At 44.4% G+C, this 22,982-nt stretch overlaps 1 protein-coding gene across 1 annotated transcript in view; it reads right to left on the reverse strand.

The window, feature by feature from the left end:
• Positions 1 to 18,846: 18,846 nt before the first annotated feature.
• Positions 18,847 to 22,982, reverse strand: part of dact2 (dishevelled-binding antagonist of beta-catenin 2) — a 5,169-nt gene continuing 1,033 nt past the window's right edge. Inside the window, exons 2-4 of the mRNA XM_066696922.1 lie at positions 21,541 to 21,673; positions 20,950 to 21,198; positions 18,847 to 20,824 (exon numbers count right to left, since the gene is read on the reverse strand). Coding sequence (XP_066553019.1) covers positions 19,131 to 20,824; positions 20,950 to 21,198; positions 21,541 to 21,673 — 2,076 coding nt within the window. The 3' untranslated portion in view covers positions 18,847 to 19,130. The remainder of the gene's footprint in view (positions 20,825 to 20,949; positions 21,199 to 21,540; positions 21,674 to 22,982) is intronic.

Raw genomic sequence — 22,982 nt, forward strand, 5'->3', positions numbered from 1 at the left:
ACATTCTTAACACATGGGGAGCTGCCACACTTGGAAAGCTTTTTGTCATACACATATGGAGAAATCCCCATTATCTGGGTCTCTGCAGGGGGCCCAGAGGAGAGATAAGAGTTGATGACTGAGTGTGAAAACGTTCCTGATCCACAGATAAGATGAGCTCCCTTGAAGGAAAGGTGGACCCTTAATTGTAAAAATTCCAACTTAAGGAACAATGTTCAAATGCCTTTGATCTCATTTTAGAATTAAACAAATAGGCAAGTTTATAAAATCCACAATCAGCAGATCTATGCGCATCAGAGCATGTTAATGGAGGTCTAGGGAGTTCAGGTCATTTTCTCCAATGGCTCTGGGAACGGCCTGAGGGAACCTGTGAGGAAATCTAATTTCCTTCTCTGCAGCTCTGACACGGCCTGTGGAGTGGAGACATCTCCCAACCTCCTGTATTGTGAATCATATAGCTGTACAGTGAGGGTTATCAATCATAAAACCCAGACAGGTACAGTTTCCATCAGCCCAGCAGGTGGACTGGTCTTCAGATGCACTCTGGGTTCGAGGATGTGGGCAGAAAGCTGGAAGTCCTGTGGGCAGCTGATGCAGTGGGACACATACTCAGAACAAAAAAGGGCAAATGCAAAATACCTGTCACGACTGCTCAACAGGACAATATACTTCCTCCATGTCAATTGAATCAAGTGAAACATTGTTAAAACACTTAGTCCACAAAACAACTCAAAGCAACTAAGTTAGAAGTTATTGCCCTTTTGTGAAAACTGTCTCCCTGGATAAGGGTATCTGCTAGGAAATACATAATAATAACATTAATAAGAATACTAATAAAGCCTGCTACCCATTGTGACAGACTGCAGATGAATGGGAGTTGTTAGTAATCCTGTGGTAGAACAGGGAATGTCTTGCCTTCAGCTTCTAATTCCAGAGTAAACAGTCTTTTCCCAGCGGTCTGCTGTGATTCAGGCCACAGCTCTGCTCTTTCTTGGGTTCGGACAGGCAGGAGCCAAGACTGTTATTGTTTAAATGCCATGACGCATCTGTCTTCATCAGGAGGATTTATTTCAATGAAATACAAGGTGTAAATTCCTAATGTGTTTTGTCTGTCTTTACAGAGCAATTACAGAAGAACCAAAGAAGACTAATAGAGCTCTTTAACATGCTGTTAGGTGTGAATGATGTGCTACACATTTTTATTCAGATGATGAAACAATAATATGAATACATAATCAAGTAATTTTTTTATTGAAGCTATTATTAAAAAAACAATTCAGAGAAAAGACAGAATGTGAAAAATGTCAGTCAGTTGGAGATTTATAAGCCTCATGTAAATATGTGGGAGATAAGAGTGAAATAGTAAATATGGGAGAAAATGCTCTTGCAAATAGAATTGAGAAATCCGCTGCTGCAGCCTTGAGACCTGAGTGTGTCTGGGCTGATAAGCACAGTGTGGTCACATTATCTCCATCCCAGGCCAGGTCCTGCTGTCTCGCCCGCCTCACCATGGCGCCGCCTCTCCTCCAGTCACACTGTGTAAAGGGCCACAGCGGAGAGGAATACTGTAGCATTGTGGAAATGATAGGACGAGTTACTGTCCAGTTTGTGATACTGCATGTGTTAGTGTGAGGTGCTGCTGCCTATGGGCACACACTGGCACATCAAGCAGCTGTTCTGGACCGGTGACTTGCTCATTGCTCTTAAACGTGTAACAGATATCTTGTCTTTCCGACGGTGTTCCTGCTCTGTGTGATCAAACAGAAGCCTGGGCTTCTCAGCACTCGTATTCTTCTGCACTTTCCTAACAATCTCTGCTTCCTGCTGCTGCTGTGACTTCAGTATTGTCAGCACTCTGCTCTGCCTACCCCTCCTTCAGCACATATCTAGGACTTAACTGCATTATGTCTGCACTTGTTCTCAGTGTACCGGTGCATTGGAACATGGTACTTACTGTACTCTGTGCTGATTGTATAACTGCACTCTGTAATGCTTTGAAACATTTCTTGCATAAACCCTGGATGAGGGCGGCTGCTAAGAAAGAAATAATAGTAATAATAATAATAATAATAATAATAATAATAATAATAATAATAATAATAAAAATACAGAGACGTCTCAGCCTGCTGTGCTTAACTTCATAATTACCCGTCTTTGAGAAACATGTGATTATGTGGAAACGTACCCATTGAGAAAGATTATGCTTCTGTTAATAAAACAAGAAGCTCATTCATTTATCATCAGTGTTTTGAAAGGAAAATAAGACCGTCGTTCCGTTCTTGGCTGCTACTGTAATAACTGCAGTCTAGCCGGCATGGGACGGTGTTGCCAGCGATAGTGGGAAAGAAGCACCAGTGAGCAATCAGTGTGCCATTCACAATAAAGATGAGCCTCTTCTCTGGAACAAACAAACACACAAAGGCTTTACTCTGGACTAAAGTCATTGCCATTCTCGTTCAGTGAGAGGAGCGAATCTCCACCGGTATGTTCTTACCTGATCATTCATAGGATTGCATTTACACTTCCTGCCATCCACACAAACAGAACCAACATGCACACTAATGCACAGAAACAGACGCAAAGCTAAAAGCACACATGCATGGAGACAGCCTGGAAATTCTTCTTGGGTCCTGCTGTGAAAGAAGCTTTATTGCTCCTGTGGTTCATAAAGTGCTGCTTGTCTTAAGGGGATTGCTCAAGAGTGTACACAGCTGGCTAGACAAGGCCGCCTGTGTCTAGAGGGAGTGTGCGCCAGACAGCAATCAATACTGCAGCTTATAGCTCTGATTGCTATTGTCCGTTCTGCACTGCAAAGCTAGGTGTGTTTTAAGAGCCTTGGCTTTAATTAATCTCACGCTGGTTTTTTGCAATGTACCGAAAAGCCTAATTCACAATTACACCCTAAGGAACAGTAAAGCTTTCAATTAATTTACTCTCTGCCAAGCAGGACTGGAAGCTCTTTGAAGAGCAGGAATCGTGGTGCCTGAGTAGTCTGTCATACTAGGCCCTCTGGCATCTGTAAGGTGATACTGAGGGAGCACTGAACCGTCCTCTGGACACTGTATAACTGACTGCAGCTGGACACCACGCATCTCCCAGTGCCTGATGGGACAGCTTCCCATGACAATGAGCGACCTGCACCGAACCCTGAGCTGCAGACACCTCCGTCTTTCATCGGAGGCCATAGCCCAAGTGTGGACCATTCAGCGCTGCGTGGTCCGGTGCTGCAACCCACCAACTACAAGACTAAGCAGGAGTGTCCGTTGTGTGCAGCTCATCTGTGGAAACTACTGAACACAGTGTCTCTGCAGCCGAAACTGTGCAGCCTCATTCACACGCACTGAGGAAGCACAACTGTTCAAAGGCCCTGTGGCAAGAATGATGCCAATGAAAATATGCCAGTCTGGAGGGACTTCAATCTACACTTTAATGACCTGTTTGTTTTCACATTTTTCATTGTCATGCTGCTGTTTATTACATGTTCTTTAAAGATTAGACATGAGACGAGATTAGTAACAGAAGTGAACAGATAATGAATTGACTGCTGTTCAGACTGGATTCTTCGCTGTGTTTTTCAGTTACTGGACGTATCCATGGTATCAACATATCATTGAACTAATGTTACCATCCATTGCTAACAGAGCATTCATGACATTTCGCATCAGTAACAATAGCTCAATTCATACGCACCACTGAGGAAATGGGCAAGTTTAAACACTGCAGCACAGGTAAATGATGTCTGACAAGATAACAACCCAGTATGAATCAAGCAAACCAGTAGCAACACGCAAGATCTACACTGATTATTTTACTGCCATGAAATTATTGCAAAATATAGGGGATCTGTAATAAATGCTTGCTAAAACAGAGCTGAGCGTTGTAACATATTTGCACACAAAAATTGAATAACATCTTTTTAATCAGCAGAAAATAAGAACATAAGAACATAAGAAAGTTTACAAACGAGAGGAGCCCATTCGCCCCCATCGTGCTTGTTTGGTGTCCATTAATATCTAAGTGATCCAAGGATCCTATCCAGTCTATTTTTAAATGTTCCCAAATTTTCAGCATCTACCACATCGCTGGGGAGTTTGTTCCAGATTGTGACGATTCTCTGTGTAAAGAAGCATCTCCTGTTTTCTGTTTTGAATGCCTTGTTGCCCAATTTCCATTTGTGTCCCCATGAGACATATTAGAGCACTGAAGACAATCGGATCATCTGTCTGGCATTAATGTATTGATCCAGTGAAGGCCAATGTCAGGCGTGGCAAGTGAATAAGGCTGACTGACCATGAGGAGAAACGGTAGGACTGAAAATTCATAACGATGCATAATAACAGCGTGGCTTTACAGGTATCTGTTTCTCTGAGGGTTTGACTGCTGCAATGATTGATTCCAGTCATAACCAGAGGAGACAGGAAGTGAGGGATGGCCCTTACTTTACTTCCACTTGCATTATAATTCAGTCAACACTTGGCCCAACTTGGCTGTTAGCTTCTGCTGGATTTCCCTTTTGAATAAGCGCCACAGAAACAGGAAAGTGCTTGTTTATTGGTGGCACTCTGATGGCGTGGCTGTTAAGAGGTGTTTGAAGGGCTTTTCACACATCTTGCCACACCTGCCATTGTCTGGTTACATTTGGCCGCTGGGATTGAGCATGGCCAGCATTGTCCTCCTCGCTCTTCTCTCCTCTCCCCTCACTTCTCACTGCAGCATCGCTCTCACCTGCACTCCTAATTATGCCCATTCTCTTCATGGTGTGAACAGTAAATTACATTGATAATTAACATTTCATAAACCCTTCTTGATCCCAAGCCTTTCTTTTTCAAGAATTTCATTTGGAAGGTTTTGCAGAGCACAGATATCAGGAGTCTAGAGCCCTGACCCACTCTACACAACACCAGTGAGATGCAGTGGTCAAGTGGGGGGAATATGGAAGTCACTGAAAGGTAACTGTGTGTATAATCTTCAGAACTGTGTATTCTAGACAAATAAAACATATTCTTTGTGTAGTCTTCAGATTTCCTGAATAGTTTTGGATCATAAGATTATATTCTTTCTTTCTTTCTTAAGGTGAAATTGTTTATAAGTTAAACTGTTATAAGTGATATATTTATGGCATCTATCAGTAAGTATCACATCCCAGATCTGCTTCTCTCCCTGGCACGATGTGACAGGATTTACACTCTGTGCTCCGCATGGCCGCCCTCTGTCTCATTATCTGGGTGCTAATGAAGGGTTCAAATGGTCACTGATTTTTCAGAGTTATGTTTCGGGCGAAGCACTGTGAGAGCGTTACAGCGGAAATCTCCTATGCTTAAGTCATGAGACGATGCTGCAGAGGGCTGCACGTCCACATTGCACAGAGAGGCCGGGAGCTCGGGCACACACATCAGCTGACAGTCGGGTGCCGGACAGAGGTCACACATGGGTCGCTCAGGAAGAACTGCAAGTACAGTAATTACTGCTTCATGAGAAAAACTGCATAAAAAATCAGAAGAGTAGAAAGGAAAATACACACACACATATATATACTGCCATATACACTCACCTAAAGGATTATTAGGAACACCATACTAATACTGTGTTTGACCCCCTTTCGCCTTCAGAACTGCCTTAATTCTACGTGGCATTGATTCAACAAAGTGCTGAAAGCATTCTTTAGAAATGTTGGCCCATATTGATAGGATAGTATCTTGCAGTTGATGGAGATTTGTGGGATGCACATCCAGGGCACGAAGCTCGCGTTCCACCACATCCCAAAGATGCTCTATTGGGTTGAGATCTGGTGACTGTGGGGGCCAGTTTAGTACAGTGAACTCATTGTCATGTTCAAGAAACCAATTTGAAATGATTCGACCTTTGTGACATGGTGCATTATCCTGCTGGAAGTAGCCATCAGAGGATGGGTACATGGTGGTCATAAAGGGATGGACATGGTCAGAAACAATGCTCAGGTAGGCCGTGGCATTTAAACGATGCCCAATTGGCACTAAGGGGCCTAAAGTGTGCCAAGAAAACATCCCCCACACCATTACACCACCACCACCAGCCTGCACAGTGGTAACAAGGCATGATGGATCCATGTTCTCATTCTGTTTACGCCAAATTCTGACTCTACCATCTGAATGTCTCAACAGAAATCGAGACTCATCAGACCAGGCAACATTTTTCCAGTCTTCAACTGTCCAATTTTGGTGAGCTTGTGCAAATTGTAGCCTCTTTTTCCTATTTGTAGTGGAGATGAGTGGTACCCGGTGGGGTCTTCTGCTGTTGTAGCCCATCCGCCTCAAGGTTGTACGTGTTGTGGCTTCACAAATGCTTTGCTGCATACCTCGGTTGTAACGAGTGGTTATTTCAGTCAAAGTTGCTCTTCTATCAGCTTGAATCAGTCGGCCCATTCTCCTCTGACCTCTAGCATCAACAAGGCATTTTCGCCCACAGGACTGCCGCATACTGGATGTTTTTCCCTTTTCACACCATTCTTTGTAAACCCTAGAAATGGTTGTGCGTGAAAATCCCAGTAACTGAGCAGATTGTGAAATACTCAGACCGGCCCGTCTGGCACCAACAACCATGCCACGCTCAAAATTGCTTAAATCACCTTTCTTTCCCATTCAGACATTCAGTTTGGAGTTCAGGAGATTGTCTTGACCAGGACCACACCCCTAAATGCATTGAAGCAACTGCCATGTGATTGGTTGGTTAGATAATTGCATTAGTGAGAAATTGAACAGGTGTTCCTAATAATCCTTTAGGTGAGTGTATATAGAAAGTTAAAATGGCATGTATATATTTTATGGCACACACAAAATTACTGTTCAGAACATAACAACAGTAAATGTAATCTGTCCAGGGAGACCCTTGGCCACAGCTGGGCTGGATTGCTGTCTGGGCAGTGTGCCCTCTGTCTGGCCAGACTGGAAGTGGCTCCGCTCGGCTCTCCTCCCTCTCAGTGTTTCTCAGGCACTATGAGCTGGTGTACCTTCTCCCATGGCTAGACTGCACTGTGGACGGGGGGTCACTGATCACTGGGACACATAGCACTGATCTCTGGACAGGGGGTCACTGGCACACACATGAGAACATAAGAAAGTGTCCAATCGAAAGGAGGCCATTCACCCCATCGTGCTCGTTTGGTGTCCATTAATAACTAAGTGATCAAGGATCCTATCCAGTCTGTTTTTGAATGTTCCCAAATTGTCTCTTCAGCCACATCGCTGGGGAGTTTGTTCAGATTGTGACGCCTCTCTGTGAAGAAGTGTCTCCTGTTTTCTGTCTTGAATGCCTTGAAGCCAAATTTCCATTTGTGTCCCTGGGTGCGTGTGTCCCTGCTGATCTGGAAAAGCTCTTCTGACACCGTTCACTGGACAGGGGGTCACTGGCACAGACTGTGTTAGAGAATATTGATGCACGAAGAAGAAGACAAAGGCTCTTCACTGTGACCAAGCTGTGACCCCCCCAACCACACCTACAGACTCAGGGCATCAGACCTGTGTCATAATAAGCAGTTACCACAACAGCACTCAATAGAACATGCCTCGACTACTCTTAACATGTCCATATACACGTTTTTTTTGTATTCGTGTCATGTTTATTTCACTTGAAGCAAGAGAAAGAAAAAAACACAAACAAAAAATTCTGAAAACAAATTCACATGTACAGATTTCTCACGCAATTCCAGATCCGTGTGTGAGAGGTGAACAAAGCAGCTATCTCCACTGATCGCTTTCCGTGATGTCTCAATGATAACCGTGCTTGTGTTTGTGTTGACTTTCTTCTTTCGAGTTCAGACATCAGATGGAAGGAAACCTCTTGATGTAAACATCAGGTCCAAAAATAAACAGCCACAGGTCTCCCCTTCTGCACTGCAGTTTATTGGATGGTTTTAAACCCTTATTGTAAAATAATTGGGCTAAAATGTGAGAGATACAAATTTAGAAAACATGCGTGTGAATGTTGAAAGCATCTGTGCTTCAGGGGTTTTCCACAAGATGCAGGATAAGGCCAAGGAAAAGTGGAGGAGCATTTTCCTCATCCAAATGATTTGTCCAATGGCTTCAATTCCCAGGTTGGGACACTGCTGTTGTACCCTTGAGCAAGGAACTGTACTGATATTGCTCCAGTAAAAAACAGTTGTATAGGTGGGTAATTGCATGTACAAATAGTGATATATTGTAACAATTGTAAGTCACCCTGGATAAAGGTGTCTGCTGAGAAATATAGTCATAATAAATAAATAAACAAAACAAGGAGGAAAAAGGACAGAAAAGCAGCTGCTACAAAATCACAAGACAAGTGGCAAGAACTGATTAGCAAGAAAATGCGAGAGTCTGGGTGTGATGCTTTCAGGCAGCGACGCTTTGAACCATTAATTCACACTACTGCAGGAAATCAGCGCGAGACTGTGTTTACAATCACCGGCACATCCAAGTTTAAGGAACAAACATTGCAAGGCGAGGATAACTGAATGATGGTGAGATAAATACGAAGCACACTTTGATTGCTCACGCTATAAATACATCTTATTTCAGGGCTGCTCAATGTTCTTTAGCAATAAAGAGAATAAAACTCAAAGGGCTGGTTTCACAGACCCAGATTACCACTCGCCTTGGACTACCCCATGCTATTTTAGGTTGATTGTGCAAGACTAGTGCTAACAAAGGTATGTGAAACCAGCCCTGAAAGAAAACAAGCTGGGGCACTAGAGGGGGTAAGGAAGAAGGAAACATTGAACTAAAAAGAGTTGCCAAAAAGTACAGAAACTCGTAAAGTGATGAGCTGCAGAACAGTGCAAGAGGAATGATGTGGTCAGATAATGCAGCTGCTAGATTTAGCCCTTTAGCTGCTCTTAAAGTGCTAACACCCTTATTACATACACATTGTCCCGTATTAAAGCTGCTTACAAGGAAGCTGAGACCAGTGCCTTCCCACATTCTTATGCTAAATATATCCAGTAAGAGGAAAGACCTTGTTCCTGGCATTACACGAATAATAACGAGGTCAGTAAGTGGCTGTGATGAGACTGGCTTTCTTCTCAGATATCTGCACTTATTAAAGCGACCCATTTCCCAGCAGAGAGAGACACCTCTTTAGGTGACGTAATGACGTGTTGGTCATTCCTCTGTGACGTGTTTTGGAATAAGCATGATGAGTTGCTAACAGAGCCATACGAAACCACAATCCTCACTCCGTTAATTGGCAGTAAGTTACACAAAAATTGTGTTGGGTGCTTCACAGGTGGGGCTCAAATTAAAGTGTTGGTAGACCATTGTTAATGGATTACCCTGAATTGGGTATTTTTCTTTTTAATTTTCATGGTGATGACTGGATTATATAAAGATAATAAAACATAAAGGGAAAACTATGTTATTTTATCTCCAAAAGTTGTAACAAACAAAAATAGAAAACAACAAGGCAGTGCTGAATCTGGGAGGAGGCTAGTGGGAAATAATAATAAGAAATAATAATTTATAAAATTGTCAGATTTGTCAAAGGTGTAGTGTGGTGTACTGTGGCATAAACTCTGTAAAGTCTAGCGTACTGTGGTAAAACACAATAAAATTAATTGTGGTGTACTGTTCTAAAAAACATAAAAATGTATTGTAATTTTTATCCAAAACTGCAATAAGGTTTTCATGATATGCATGTGGGTTGTGTTGTATTTTATACGCTGTAAACAACTCTTAGCATGCGCATGAATGTGTGTCCCTGCACATCTGGCCATCGATTCACATGATAATGAGTCTGTCGAGCATCCAGGAGAGTCATGGGGCTTTAAAGGCAAAGTGCAAATACACCTGGCGGATTAGTGTGGGCTGTCCTGCTGGACAGGGCAGGATCCTCCGCACAAACCGCTGCTGTTGATCTGCCCTCTCTCGGGGAGGCAGACCAGGTCTGCGCAGGCATGCATGCATGTTCTCCCATGCAGAATACTTATTAAAGCAAGAAGCAAGAACTCAACACTACACAAAGCTCGACACTGCGATCCCTCTCAGCCTGTAAACTGTTTCCTCCAGTAACGCACGACTCCAACTGCCCTCGGCTCCAAACTCGGATATTATAATGTCTGAAGTTCTATTGTAAAATATAGTTTTTAATTGAAATCCTATTACATGCTTAAACTACACTAAGTCTTACATAATCCACACTGCGTTACAGTTCAGAGTGAAAGCTTTAATTCCCTCCCACTGTCTAATAATACCAGCTGCTATTCCTGGAGAGCTTGAGCTAAATCCACGCGGACCGTTGCTCTGCTGAAGCCTGGCCTGGTTTTGACTCTTTCTGGAAGCCCATGGGTCTGTGTTGGAACATGATTCATATTTTACATATAAAAGATCACAGTAGTCCTGCCGTTTCACTTGACTGAATCTTGTGACATATTTATCCTGTGGGTTGGTGAAGTTCTGCTGGTCTGAACTCCTGGGCTCGGAGGAAGCCTCGTCGGGTCCTGGTGGTCCTCGAAATTGAGACCCTCTGAACGCCTGAGGGGACGCAGCCACTGCAGGGACAACAGGATATGTTCCTTTTCTGAGGCACAACTGCTGTAACGCAGAGAAATCAAAAGGGTTCATTCCACTGGCTATTTATTGTGCTTCTTCTGCAGCCAGTTTATCTGTAGAACTAAATCAAATTAACTGGAGCCATAAACCACCAAAACAGCGAATGCCTTAATGACCACTGGATATAAAAACTTTAAATAATAATTCCCCAAAGGCCTGGGACACAGAGCCTCAGCGCTCTTTTACTTTTAGTTTCCTGTTTTCCCTGCACTGAGAAGGAGCTGAAGCCATCTGGGCTCCTGTCACTCGCTCACACAACTTCAAAGCTGAATTCAGACCTTTATGTGCTAATTTCTAAACCAACTGTCTCTTTATTGCTTTTCCAATCGCTTGTCTTGTCACTTGAGAAGGTCATAGCAGGTCAGATCCGAGACGATCTTTCCAGATTAATACTAATAACAGATGAGCAGATGTTTGTCAGAAGTTTTCTGGGAATCTGGACACATTAGTTCAGTTGCTCTGGTCTGATTCATTTTAAAGGCTGCAGACAAGGTCTCTGTTCTCCAGACCTTCCAGCTTCAACACCAATATCAATCCCATAACTCTGCCAGTAATGGACAGAAATCCACAGCTCAGTAATGGCTTTTTTCATGTCCTATTTTGTAAAGAATACAATTTCAGCCTGATTTTCCAGGACACAGGCTGACAGGAATGGTGGATCTGAGACACATGGGTCTGAGGGAGGAGGGACCTCTGAGCCCCTGGGCCGTCCTGTGGGACCTCACTGTTGATCCCAGCAGTCTTCACAGCCAGGGGTAAAGGCCGAGCGTCTTTATTTTATTTGTATTCATGTGACATCATTCAGAGTACTGTCTCCTCTGGGAACTTTATTATTATTGTCATTAGTTTAGGTATGCTTTAGTACCGCTGATGCAAACTGCTCCTACCCTAAATACTGCCTAACCTACAAACTATAACTGTTACCAACCTGCATACAACCATATAAATAATACATATTCATTCATATATTATGCAAACAGTATTGTTGCATGCAAACAATGTATATTTACATGCTTTAAATTCTATGTTTTTATTCTGCAATAGAAATCGTTTTTCTTAAGTGTGACCCGGGTCAGAACAATAGAGCGGGGGAAGGAATGAGTGTCGATACGCAGCAGCTGAGCTCTGTGTCTTCCGCTGCTCTGTGTATTGTGTGCTAATGATGGGCTGACTGCTCAACCATTAGAGGCCGTTGGAAACACAATTCACACAACTCCAATGATTGAGCCCAGGCTTGCAGGGGCTTGTCTGTGAGACTTGTTCCAGGGAGAGACAAAGTCGTGTATTGATATGCCTTCCCAAATTACTAATGGCAAGGCTATTAACTCCACAGAGAGAAGTAGGGTCTAACCAGATGAACATCGCACACCTCCTCTCTGTGGATCTCTCTGTCAATGTTCAGTGTCTCTCAGTGGGCCTGCCGACTGACAGGGTGCAGCTCTACCTGACATCTGCAGACACTGACCACTACAGACTATGACTACTACAAACTATGTCCACTCCTAATGCTGGCCACTACAGACACTGGCCACTACAGACTCTGACTACTACAAACTATGTCCACTCCGAATGCTGGCCACCACAGACACTGAACGCTACATTGACCACTGCAGACTCTGAACACTACACTGACCACCTACATCCTAATGCATGTCTGGGGAATGCAGCAGCACTCCTATTGCTTTTGACCAGCTCTCCATGACTCTCTCATTTCCCTCGCTGCTCTTTTGATGTTAACACGGTAGATACACAGGAGATCATTGACTAGTTGAATCACAATTGACATTACTGCCCTGTGTACCACCAGACTGGCAGTGCAGGGCAGCACAGAGTGGCCGTGTCAGGTGAGGGGTCAGTGGCTGGGTGTCCAGCTGGGGACAGAGAGCAGACAAGGCAGCCATTGTGCGATCTCTGCTCTGGACTCTGATGACTATGAACTCAAACTGTTCACTGGCGTCCAAATGACAACCTGAAGGAAAAACAAAGACAGAAAAAGAGTGTTTTCTCTGACTTCTTTGTAGCTCCTGTCACCAGGCTAGAACAATAGCGAACGCCCCCCCACAGTGCAGGACTTTGCAGCTGGTCTGCCTCTCTGCCCGGTCAGGCGGCCAAGCTGTCAATGAGTAACCTGGCTACGAAAGGGATTCAAAGACTTAAACTGTGGTGATTTAAACTCAAAGGGAGCAAAGCTGATAAAGCAATACCTCTCAGTTTAAAAGCCAGGGGATCCCTGTCAAAATTATCATTATTATATCTAACAATGTATTGTTTACCATTATTATATTTGCCTTGTCTTATTTTAGTGTTTTATTGATCAGAATTGTGTTGCATTGTGTTTAAAGTGCATCATACAGTGCAGCAAGAGCCACGTCATACAGCAGGAAGAAGAAAAAGTGTAATCTTCCATATATCCACCGTACACAATATCATAGACTTCACACGGGAGCTGTGAAAGATGCTCTCACTTTACTGGGGTTCAAGACCTGCTGAAACAGGCTCGTGATTTTGTCCAAAGTTCAAGATGTTTTATAGAGCTGGGCTTCAGAAGCCATTAAACTGAGCACTGGAGTCTGAGGCTATTGTTTTTCTGGCTTTAATGTGTTTATGGCCATTTGGTTGGGCAGCGGTGTGTGTGATGGGGGTGCAGGGGTGGCTGTCGTTGGACCATTTCACTTACAGGAAGAGCAGCATCTGATAAATGGATGAATGAATGAGCAATCAGTCACACAGGAATCAGAGAGACGAAGCAGACAGGAAATATGACGAGCTGCTGTATAATCACAAACACTAGAAACATTCAAAACTGCTCTCGAAGCTCAATAAGAAAATATAAAACCTGATTTTAAAAGTTCAAAGCCACTTTAGCCAGTCCATAAATAAAACAACCCTCAGGTTACAGGATTGCATCGATTAAACCAAACATGCATTGTTAGTTGTATGGCAGTTATGCAGATTAATATGTAGATACATTATTAAGAGAATGAAAAAGATTAACTTGATCTGGCTGTGATTCACTCTGAGTCTCTCGTGAGACTCATTTCAGATCCTTCCAATGGACAGTAAGGCTGTGAGAACAATGCAATGTTGCAGATGAGAGGCGGCCGTTTGGTCCCTGTCAATTGATCCCAGAATTCCTACCAGGTGTTTCATGGAGGAGCTCAGAGCTGCGCCTTCAGCGGCACAGATCCTAGTGAGAAGAGCCTCCATATGTGCTTGTCTGGGTGACTTTGTCGGTACCTCTGGGGTTTCTGAGATCTCAGATCAAACCCTCTCACGATCGTGGGGATTGTGGCTGCTCCTCTTTGAACCTTGAACAGCCATACTATTATTATTTTAATGTGGTGACCAAAACTAAAAAAACGTATTAACAAATTAGATGCTTCAAAAATAAAGGGGCTCAAGTGAAGTGAATCGATGAAGTGGATCGTGTCTTGTGATTTATCGGCTCTCAAGGGGTCAGGGCAGGTTGAGCCCATTTCCTCTCAGCGTCCCTTGGGGACAAGTGTTGCTTCCCTTTTCTACCATCATTATAATTCACCGAATTTGCATGTTTCTTACTCATATGTACTCAAGCATGACCTAAAGCACACACAAGCGATTCCTAAGACACACAAGCTGTCCTTTCCAGAGGCACACTTGCCACAGTCCTGAGGCACAGAGCTGCAGGCGGCCCATGTGTAGAGCGCTGTGTTAATGTCTCAGCAGCACGACGGGCTCTTCTGGAAAACGGGGTATTTGGCATTAGTGAACTTTTAGTACTTTTTGTCCACAGCAGGAGGGGGGTGTCCAGCGAGGAGCAGGTGCGGACAGCCACGCTGGGGAGGGACAGGCCAGATGTGCTGTAAGCTCCTTTCATAGGGAGTCACAGAGAACGGGAGACACTAGAGCCAACAGCCAGATGAGCCTGCAATCAAACAGCCCCGGCCTTTCACATGCAGGAAGCAGGACTGCTGCCCTGGCTATTCATATGTACAGCGACCCACAAAGAGCCACACAGAGGGGCATCCTCCTGCCAGCAGGGAGTGCAGGGGTCTGCAGTCCTGGGGGTAGACAGGGACAGTGCTGCCCCCCGTTAGGTGACTGTTCCTACTGTGGGCTTTCTCCTTCCTCCCTGTGGACTCCGTGGATTAAAGTGCCTGTGTTTAATATACACTGATTTAAAACTGTGTGATATTTAAAGAAATTGTCACAAACTGAAATGTATAGATTTATAAGGCCTAAGAATAATGATTTTTCCCCAGTCGGACTAATGAAGAACAAGCCTGGAGATGGCATCCGGTTAACAAGTCATTTTTACGCTAATTATCAAATCTCACAGTTAATATTATTATTATTTCAGTTTACTTAGATAATTTAAATATTAGGGGCCAGATGATTTGGTTACGGCTTGCCTGAACTCTTACACTCATGCACCGAGTTGTTTTTGTATGCCCTGTGGTCAGGAGACTTTCTGAAAAATAAATTGTGCCTGAATTAGTTGTATTCCCTTAACAGAAAAGCACCAGGTATCTTATATATGACAACTACTATAATAATGAAAAGAAGAAGTGGAAGAATGTGGAGTTTAAAATTAAAATATTAACAGTCAGCCCAGACTGTGTACTTTTCATTCCTGGCCTCATGTTTTCCCAGACTGCCTTCAATCAGCAGCTCAGCCACGAGCGTCGCCAAGACGCCCCCTGGGAGGTGCCTGCGCCGTGGGGGCACTCGATACAAAAACACCGGCCGAAGAGCAGGAGCCCCTGTCCCAACACTGACACAGGCCAGGCAAACACGGGAGCCAGCACGCCCACCGGCAGACATCTGGAGAGCAGATTAGAGAAAGGGAGTTCTGAGAGGGTCAGTCTGAAAGGGAATCTGTTTGGCTTTGGGATTACTTCAAGGAAAAGTGTGAATAAAACCACTGTCTCCACTGAACGCTGTGTTTGTTTCTCTTTGCTCTTCAGATGGATGTTACAATGTTTTTCTTCCAACGACGGTGAACACGGGGTCTCTGAGCAGTGCGGCCCTGGTCTCAGCTGTGGGGCGCTGTCCCCACACAAACACGTCCAGACAACTCCTCTGCTCAGGCTCAACCCTCATACTCATTTGATAAAAATGTTCTTTTAACAAACCAATGAGAAAACAAATGAATGAATACGTACATACATGTATACATCTTTAAATATGTAAATAAGCTTATAAACCATCTGTGGATATTAAGCATTACTGGACAAATGAGTGTAACCGTTGTTTCTGTTCAGATGAGGGTATGATTATGAGTGCTGGGACTTCCTGTGAGTCTTACAGCAGAGAGGTTTCACTTTTACAGGCCATTTCTGATCAGTGGTGTCACGTCTACACTGACATTTGATCAGGATCAACTTTCTTTGTATGCACACTAACTCATAAGTGCAAACAAATATATGTATATATGAAATTAGTCATTAGAGCACATACCTATATTAAAAACTGTCATTTTATCTCGTTACATATCATTCTGACAATGCACTTAATGTTTTCCCAACCAAAACATTTTAAATTAAAATACAATGATATATATTTTTGATAACATAAAATAACATGCCATTTAGTGTAACAAGGTTTTATTTATAATATGGGAACACGGAAGCTCTTGTATCTTGTATCTTGTATCTGCTCCACCCATGCGAAGGTCGTCGTCTGCCGCCTGCCTCTCTAGCACGCCGCCACAGTGCATGCTGGTGTTATGACATATTTGGCATCCCGTTTAATCGCGCATCCCCTGAGTGCAAATGGCACATTATTTTCGGCCAACTTTGCATGCTTTAATACATACAAAATGTAGATTTGCATTAATTTACATGTAGTTAAATCCTGCACACTGTGCCAATTGAAAATAATGCTACGTAAATTGTGATATGAATTAAAATCTATTTTAAAGTGGAGACTTTTCTTTGCAGAAGCCAAATGTCAAGTATTTTTTAAAAACAGGATTTGAATTATTGTTCACAGAAGTTATATTACAATGTTTTAAACTGCGCAGGTGCAAGCAATCAGGGGATGCAGGATTCCAGGAGATGACAAATATGTCATAACGTACCGATCAGAAATTGCCGTAAAAGCGCCTCTCGATAGGGTTCACGAAGAGTCACAAACTCAATGGACAGCAGTAGGGGTGTTGTGGGGTGTTGGGAGTCACTTCATTAGGGACTGTACAGAACCTGTACCTATCGTTTCTGCTAAAGAAATCAAACGCATAAATCAATCAGTCAATCAATAGATAAATAAATTGTACAATGTTTTATGCTTTGAATTGCTGTGTATAATGTAAATTTGAATTTGTAATGTTTGATGCCTTGTACTGAACTGTATTCTTGCACTTTGTATTGCACTTATATTTTGTAAGTTGCCCTGGATAAGGGTGTCTGCCAAGAAATAAAAATAATAATAAAAAAATCATAAATTAGTAAGTAAGTAAATAAACAACCAAATAAGTAAGTAAGTAGGTAAGTAAATAGAAGGAATGTTCCTCCTGGGAAATGCAGAGTCGTTTCCTCATGGCAGGAATGTGTGTCGAAGCCCTGGGAGACTGTAAGTGAGGTCCTCCTGTCTCAGTGATTTACAGCCTGCAGATCAGTGCATTCCTCTGGTTTCTGCAGCGGCGCTCAGCGCAGCGAAGCTGACAGTGAGCAAGAGAAACAACGCGGCTCAGATCTACGCGCTGCCATTGTCCACACTGAAGAAACCAGCTGTTCAGTCTAGATGAGCGTGTGCTCATCTGTTAAACCTGCTGTAATCGGGGGCTGAAGCATCACTAAATCAGATAAATGTAAAGTGGCAGAGTTACACTAAACAGATGACCTTTTGTTTAACCAGGTCAGAGAAACACAAAGCCTTTCTCTGCCCTGAAACACACTGTGATGCACTGCTCAGTTTAACTTGGATTGCCATTACATCATTTTTAATTACCAAAACTAAAATATTTTCATCTTCCTCTGTCATATATCTGAGGCATTCATTAACTCTGGCGTGAAAACACGCTCAGATTCAGAGGCAAAGCAGAAACAAACGTTCTGGTGAAGACTCCTGAAACTCACGTCAGGAGACACGAATGCTTTATGACAAGCATGGCCTTTAGCTATAGTATTTTTTTTCTAGGCAGATGCTGGCCTATAATAATTCATGTAACAAGATCCCGCTTGACATGAGGAATTCTTTAGTCATGTCTGACAACTCATGTCAAGATCTTTAAATTATTACTGCATCCATTTACCGTATCATCGAAGGCATCTTCTCAACTTACAGCAGAAGCGTGTGAATTAACCCCTGCTCTTCTGGCCACGGAGGGCTTGCCCCCTGACCCGCCGATCTCATCACTTTCTCGAGCAGCAGAGAAAGAGTTAACGCCCCACCTACTCTCCCAAACTACCCCTTTTTCTAAAGTGAACATGTTATACCCATCCAGTGATACAAATACACAATTGCTGAAGTACTTTAAAGCAATTATTTTACTACTAATGTGGCCGTACAAAAGAACAAGCTACCAAAAATATTCCTTTCATCATAAACAGAAATTATTATTGATATTAAATTGATTCAACACATGACAATGACTTACACCTGGCTATAGGTAAATATTGAAATAGTGCTGAGGCAATTAGTCCTAATCGGTGCTTATGGACTGAAGGGGGATTGGAAAAGCAATACAGTAACTACAGGCTTTCAATCATTCGAGTCTTTAAAACCAGGATTCGTGAATATACTCAAATAACTCCATGAATAAATTGCACTCCTGTTATTGCATTAAAACCAGGCCAGTAGAACCACTACATGATTCAGGATGTAACATCTTCTGATAAAATATGATCAGGTCTGTTAAACACTGTTCTTCCTCAAGTGAACGAGGCACTGCATCCCTTGTGTGATCTAGGGTTAATGATGTTGTTAATTACAAACGATTCCTAATGTTTAAATATTTAAAACAAGCTCAAGTCTGTGTTGCCATCAGAAGGCTCGTTCGTTACAGTGTGTGACAGCTCAGCCTTCTGGAAATGACCCTGTTGTGTGTGCTTCATAGTGTGTAAAATTGACTAAAGATACACACCAGCTGGACGTCTCCCAGAAGTGTCACAAAAAACAAATACATGTGATTTTCTTAGTTTGTACCGCAGTTAATAACCGAGCAATCCAAGTGTGATGGATTAACTACAGAAATAGAGGACTCTGATTAATGCAGATATTACATGCCTGGCTACATTTTTTTTCAGATGGATTTGAGGGATTAAAAATATGCCTTTTGTAAACAAATCAACGACAGATAATGTTCCCCAATATTAAATAGTATTTTATTAACATATGAAAAAGGAATCTGAAATAAAGCAACATAAAAATACTGCATTATAAAAATATTGGTTTACACATCAGAACATCAATTGTAAGCAAAGTAGACGTTATAAAAACAAGAATTATCAAAAGAAATTAGTCTTGGGTGCGTGGGGTCATCTACAGTTCAGGACAAGTATTGTTTTCTTCTAATGGCCACTGGTATTGTCCTGTCTTGTAAGAAAGACGAAGCCCAGCAGGAAGTCCGGGCCCGTGGGCAGCTGGCTACACCATCGTCATCACCTTGAGTGCGGCCGGCTGGAATCGCCGGATCTTCTTCTTCAGCGCGCGGGACGCCTTGATGCGGCATGTGGGCGGCTCGGGCTGGGGGGGTGGGGGCAGCCTGGCCGCCGTGGGGCCCAGCATGGCCTCGGCCCAGACGAGTTCGCCTCCCTCTCCGTCCTGCCCGGAGTCCAGAGACAGGCTGCTGTCCGAGGAGCTGGAACCGCTGGACTCGCTGTCGCCGAAGCGGTTGGCAGTGAAGTCGCTGCGCTCGCTCTCACTGCTCTCGGCCACGCTGGAGTGGAACAGGGACGGACACCGGGCCGCGTACTCCGACAGCTCTGACTCGCTCAGCAGGCCGCAGTGGGAGCCGGGGCGGCGCAGCCGGGGGGCGCAGGGTCCTGGGCGGGGCCTCATGCTGACGCTGCGCACCATGCCAGGTCTGCACAGCCCCGGTGGTGGAGCCTCAGTTCGGCCGGGCGGAGGAGGAGACGAAATCTCCACTTCCGACTGCCACTTACGCGCCTGCTTCCTCCTGACCGGATCCACCCCACTGAGCTCCTGCTGCCTGGGGGCCACGAGAGGTCCTGGCCTGGGTGCAGCACACAAACGAGCCTCTGAACACCACCTGGCGGCCTGGTCTCCGCAGCAGCCCAGTGGCCTGAGAGCAGCTCTGCGTTCAGCCGGCCTGTGGCAGGGGAAGCTCTCAGCCACGGGGGCCTGGCTGCCCTGGGGGGGTTCCTTCAGCTCTTCCCAGGACAGCGGTTTTCCAGTCCTCAGTTTCTCGCTGCCTCTCCGCTTCAGTTTTACTGCCTTTGTCTTCTTGCCAGCCTGTCTGACCGTCACTTCCTGAGAACCGGCCGGAACAAATTTGGCTTGAACGAAGTCAGGGTGCAGCCGGGCCTCAGAGCTCTTTCTGACCAGGTTCCCGTGTGACGCTGCTCTATGTTGTGCGGCAGGTTTTCTAGGCTGTGCTGCCTCAGGCTGCAGGTCCCTTAAGTCTTGGTCAAAGCAGGAAATCACCGGGCCCTGCCGAGCTCTCTCAGGACAATTACGGACCTTCTGTTTAAGCTCCTGTGCGTGACTCTGTGCAGTCTTGGTAACTTGAGTCACAAGCTCTTGTCTGCTGGTCACACATGTGGCTTGCTCCTCAGAAACAAGTTTAACATCATGTGGCTTTGTGTAGCTCTGGTCTTTAGAGAGACGGCGCTCTCCATTAACCCTGGGAAGTCCTCCAGCACTGGCACTTGTCACCGCAGGGCTGAGAGAGGCTGCATCCTCACAGCTCTTCACCTGCGACTGAGCTCTGTCGGCCCTACAGCAGCCCTCAGGCTGAAGACTCGTCTTGCTCCTGCTGTGCTGAAGGAGCTTGCTGATATAGCCATTGGGCCTGCTTTCACTGAAGACCTTTCCCTGCAGGGCCCTGCTTGCGTCTGGCCTGGCCTCAGGGGCCGTCGGGCTAGTCCGTGTTGGGGGGCTCTCTCCGCTGAGGGAGAAGATAGGGCTCTGGAGGGCCACAGCATGCAGGGGGCTGGGATACTCATACACATCAGTACCACTCCTGGACACCAAGTCACTCTGGTACTTGGGGTCAACAGCTACATGCTGATTGCTAATGCCTGGGCATAGGGACACAATCTTCACCGCTGGAGCTTTATAGAATCCCAGGCCTGGAAGCGTCATTCGGTCCAAATCACCTACGAGAAAGTGTGGACACATTGTCAGTGAGTCACTACATCCAAATAACAAAGCTTATTTCACAGGGAGATAGAAGTAATTCCTCTAAGAAACTGGCGGTTTAAAAGAGCAGAGAAGTGTGTACCTGTGGAGACGGGTCTCTGCCGGGCCCTGCTGTCTATCGCCTCGGCGCTGGTCAGGATGCGGGTCCCCCGAGTCCCCCCCTGGTGGACCACCCTCTCCGGTACGCTGCTCTCGTCCGCAGAGCGAGGCCGCGGCTCGGGCAGGCAGAGCTGCCGTGGGCACCGGAGGGATGAGCACAGGCTCTCGCTGCACACCGAGGTACACGAGTTCGACAGAGAGCCCGAGCCGCCATCACTCAGGTCATAGAAACCTAGGGGAGAGGAGGTTCAGAGATACGTTTCATTTCATTCATGGGACAGAAGATCACAAATAAAAAGTATACTTTAACGTTTGTTTCCTTTCTCCGAGTCTAAATGGAAGAAATGACCATGTGAACCAGAGTTTCACCTCCAGAAATCAAAAACCATTATGTTACAAATCAGTCTGCTCTCACTCAAGAATGTAAAAAGTTTTCTTCCTGCAGGCTGAAGATATCTGGGCCCACTCTGCACAAAGAGCAGATGCGTGACGCCTGCATTCAGTTTCACAGTGTCTTTCCACGCATCACCCAGCTGAGATGTTGTGTCCAGGGCGGTGGGAGGCAGTCACTCACCTGAGCTGGGCCTGCTGTCACTCTCCAGGTGCTCTGTGGAGGCTTTGCTCACGTCCAGCTTCAGTACGCTGATCTGCTCATCCAGCTGCTGCAGGTGGCTCTTCAGTCCCACATCCTGCCTCCGCAGACGAGACTGCACACAGACAATGAGGTACATTCAAAACATTGGCATTTTGGGAAACAAATCCCCTTCCCTTTTCTACCTCACACGTGCAAAGTCTATTATTTCAGCTTTCCACCTTTAATTACATACTTATACATATATATTTATACTCTATATATATACTTATTGAAGTAGATCAACAGATACTTGAATAAGTCAAAAGTCACGTCTACCTTTGAAATCAGCCAAGAAATCAGCAAAGAAATAAATTAATGAAGATGGGAATGAAAATGGATGGGGTTCATCGGGAAGAAAACACGCTGTTGAGAGGAAATCTATCCATTTTCCTCTGGGGAAAAGTATGTGATCAATGCACACTATCAGTGCTCATTTAGGGATCACTGGCGATGTGCAGCACTTTGGTCAACTTGTGTTATTTTAAAATGTGCTACATAATTAAATGTTGATTGATTGATTGATTGACTTCTGGACTGGAAACCTGGTCTCTAAACGCACAAACATTACAGAGACTGCAGATGACACAAAGAAACAAGGGAAGATGTATAATTGGAATAAGAAGAAGAGATAGAAATATAAGTGAACAAAATAAAATGTGACATCATTGAAAGAGTGAAAATGTTGGGCCAGACACACTGAACAGATCAAAGATAGACTAAGGAAGCCATTGAACGGATCCCAAGAGATGAAAAGAGACATTGAAGAAGACAACATAAAACACAGGTAGATTGAATAATAAGCTTTGCTGGCCTGACTTGGAAAGAGAAGCTACAGACTGAAACAAAAATCCAAACAGATCAAAATTGAAGCACGGAGTCCTCCCAGAGCCCATGCTCAGGGACATTTCTATCTAACTGCTCTTAATGCGCAGAAGAATCTGTGTCAGATAAGACACACCGAGGCCAAGCAGAGGCCCTGCTAATGCTTTGGGTTGTTTCTTAATGATATACATACAACACTGGGAAAATATAGTTGCCATTGGTTTACTATTAACAGCGCTGCGACATGAAAGCAGCCGCGGTGTTTTTCACGGGTAATTCATTAGACCCCCATCGCTGCTAGTCTGCCATTGAGTAACACTGCAGGAGGGGGGCTGTTTGCTCAGCAGCTATCCTCACTAATACCTTAAACCAAAGGGAAATCGCTGTTACTGAAGTGTATTTAATTATTCAGCCATTTCTCCTGTAGCACTTACTCTGATAAGTCAGGAAAGCCGTTCTTCCTGGCTTGTTGACAATGACAGATTATATCTTAACTCTAGCTGCCTGAATGAGCCAACAGATTATTGAACCGGATTTAATAGTCGGGCAACATCAGCCCA

The sequence above is a fragment of the Amia ocellicauda genome, chromosome 23 (assembly GCF_036373705.1).
Source record: "Amia ocellicauda isolate fAmiCal2 chromosome 23, fAmiCal2.hap1, whole genome shotgun sequence".
Classification (NCBI taxonomy): domain Eukaryota; kingdom Metazoa; phylum Chordata; class Actinopteri; order Amiiformes; family Amiidae; genus Amia; species Amia ocellicauda.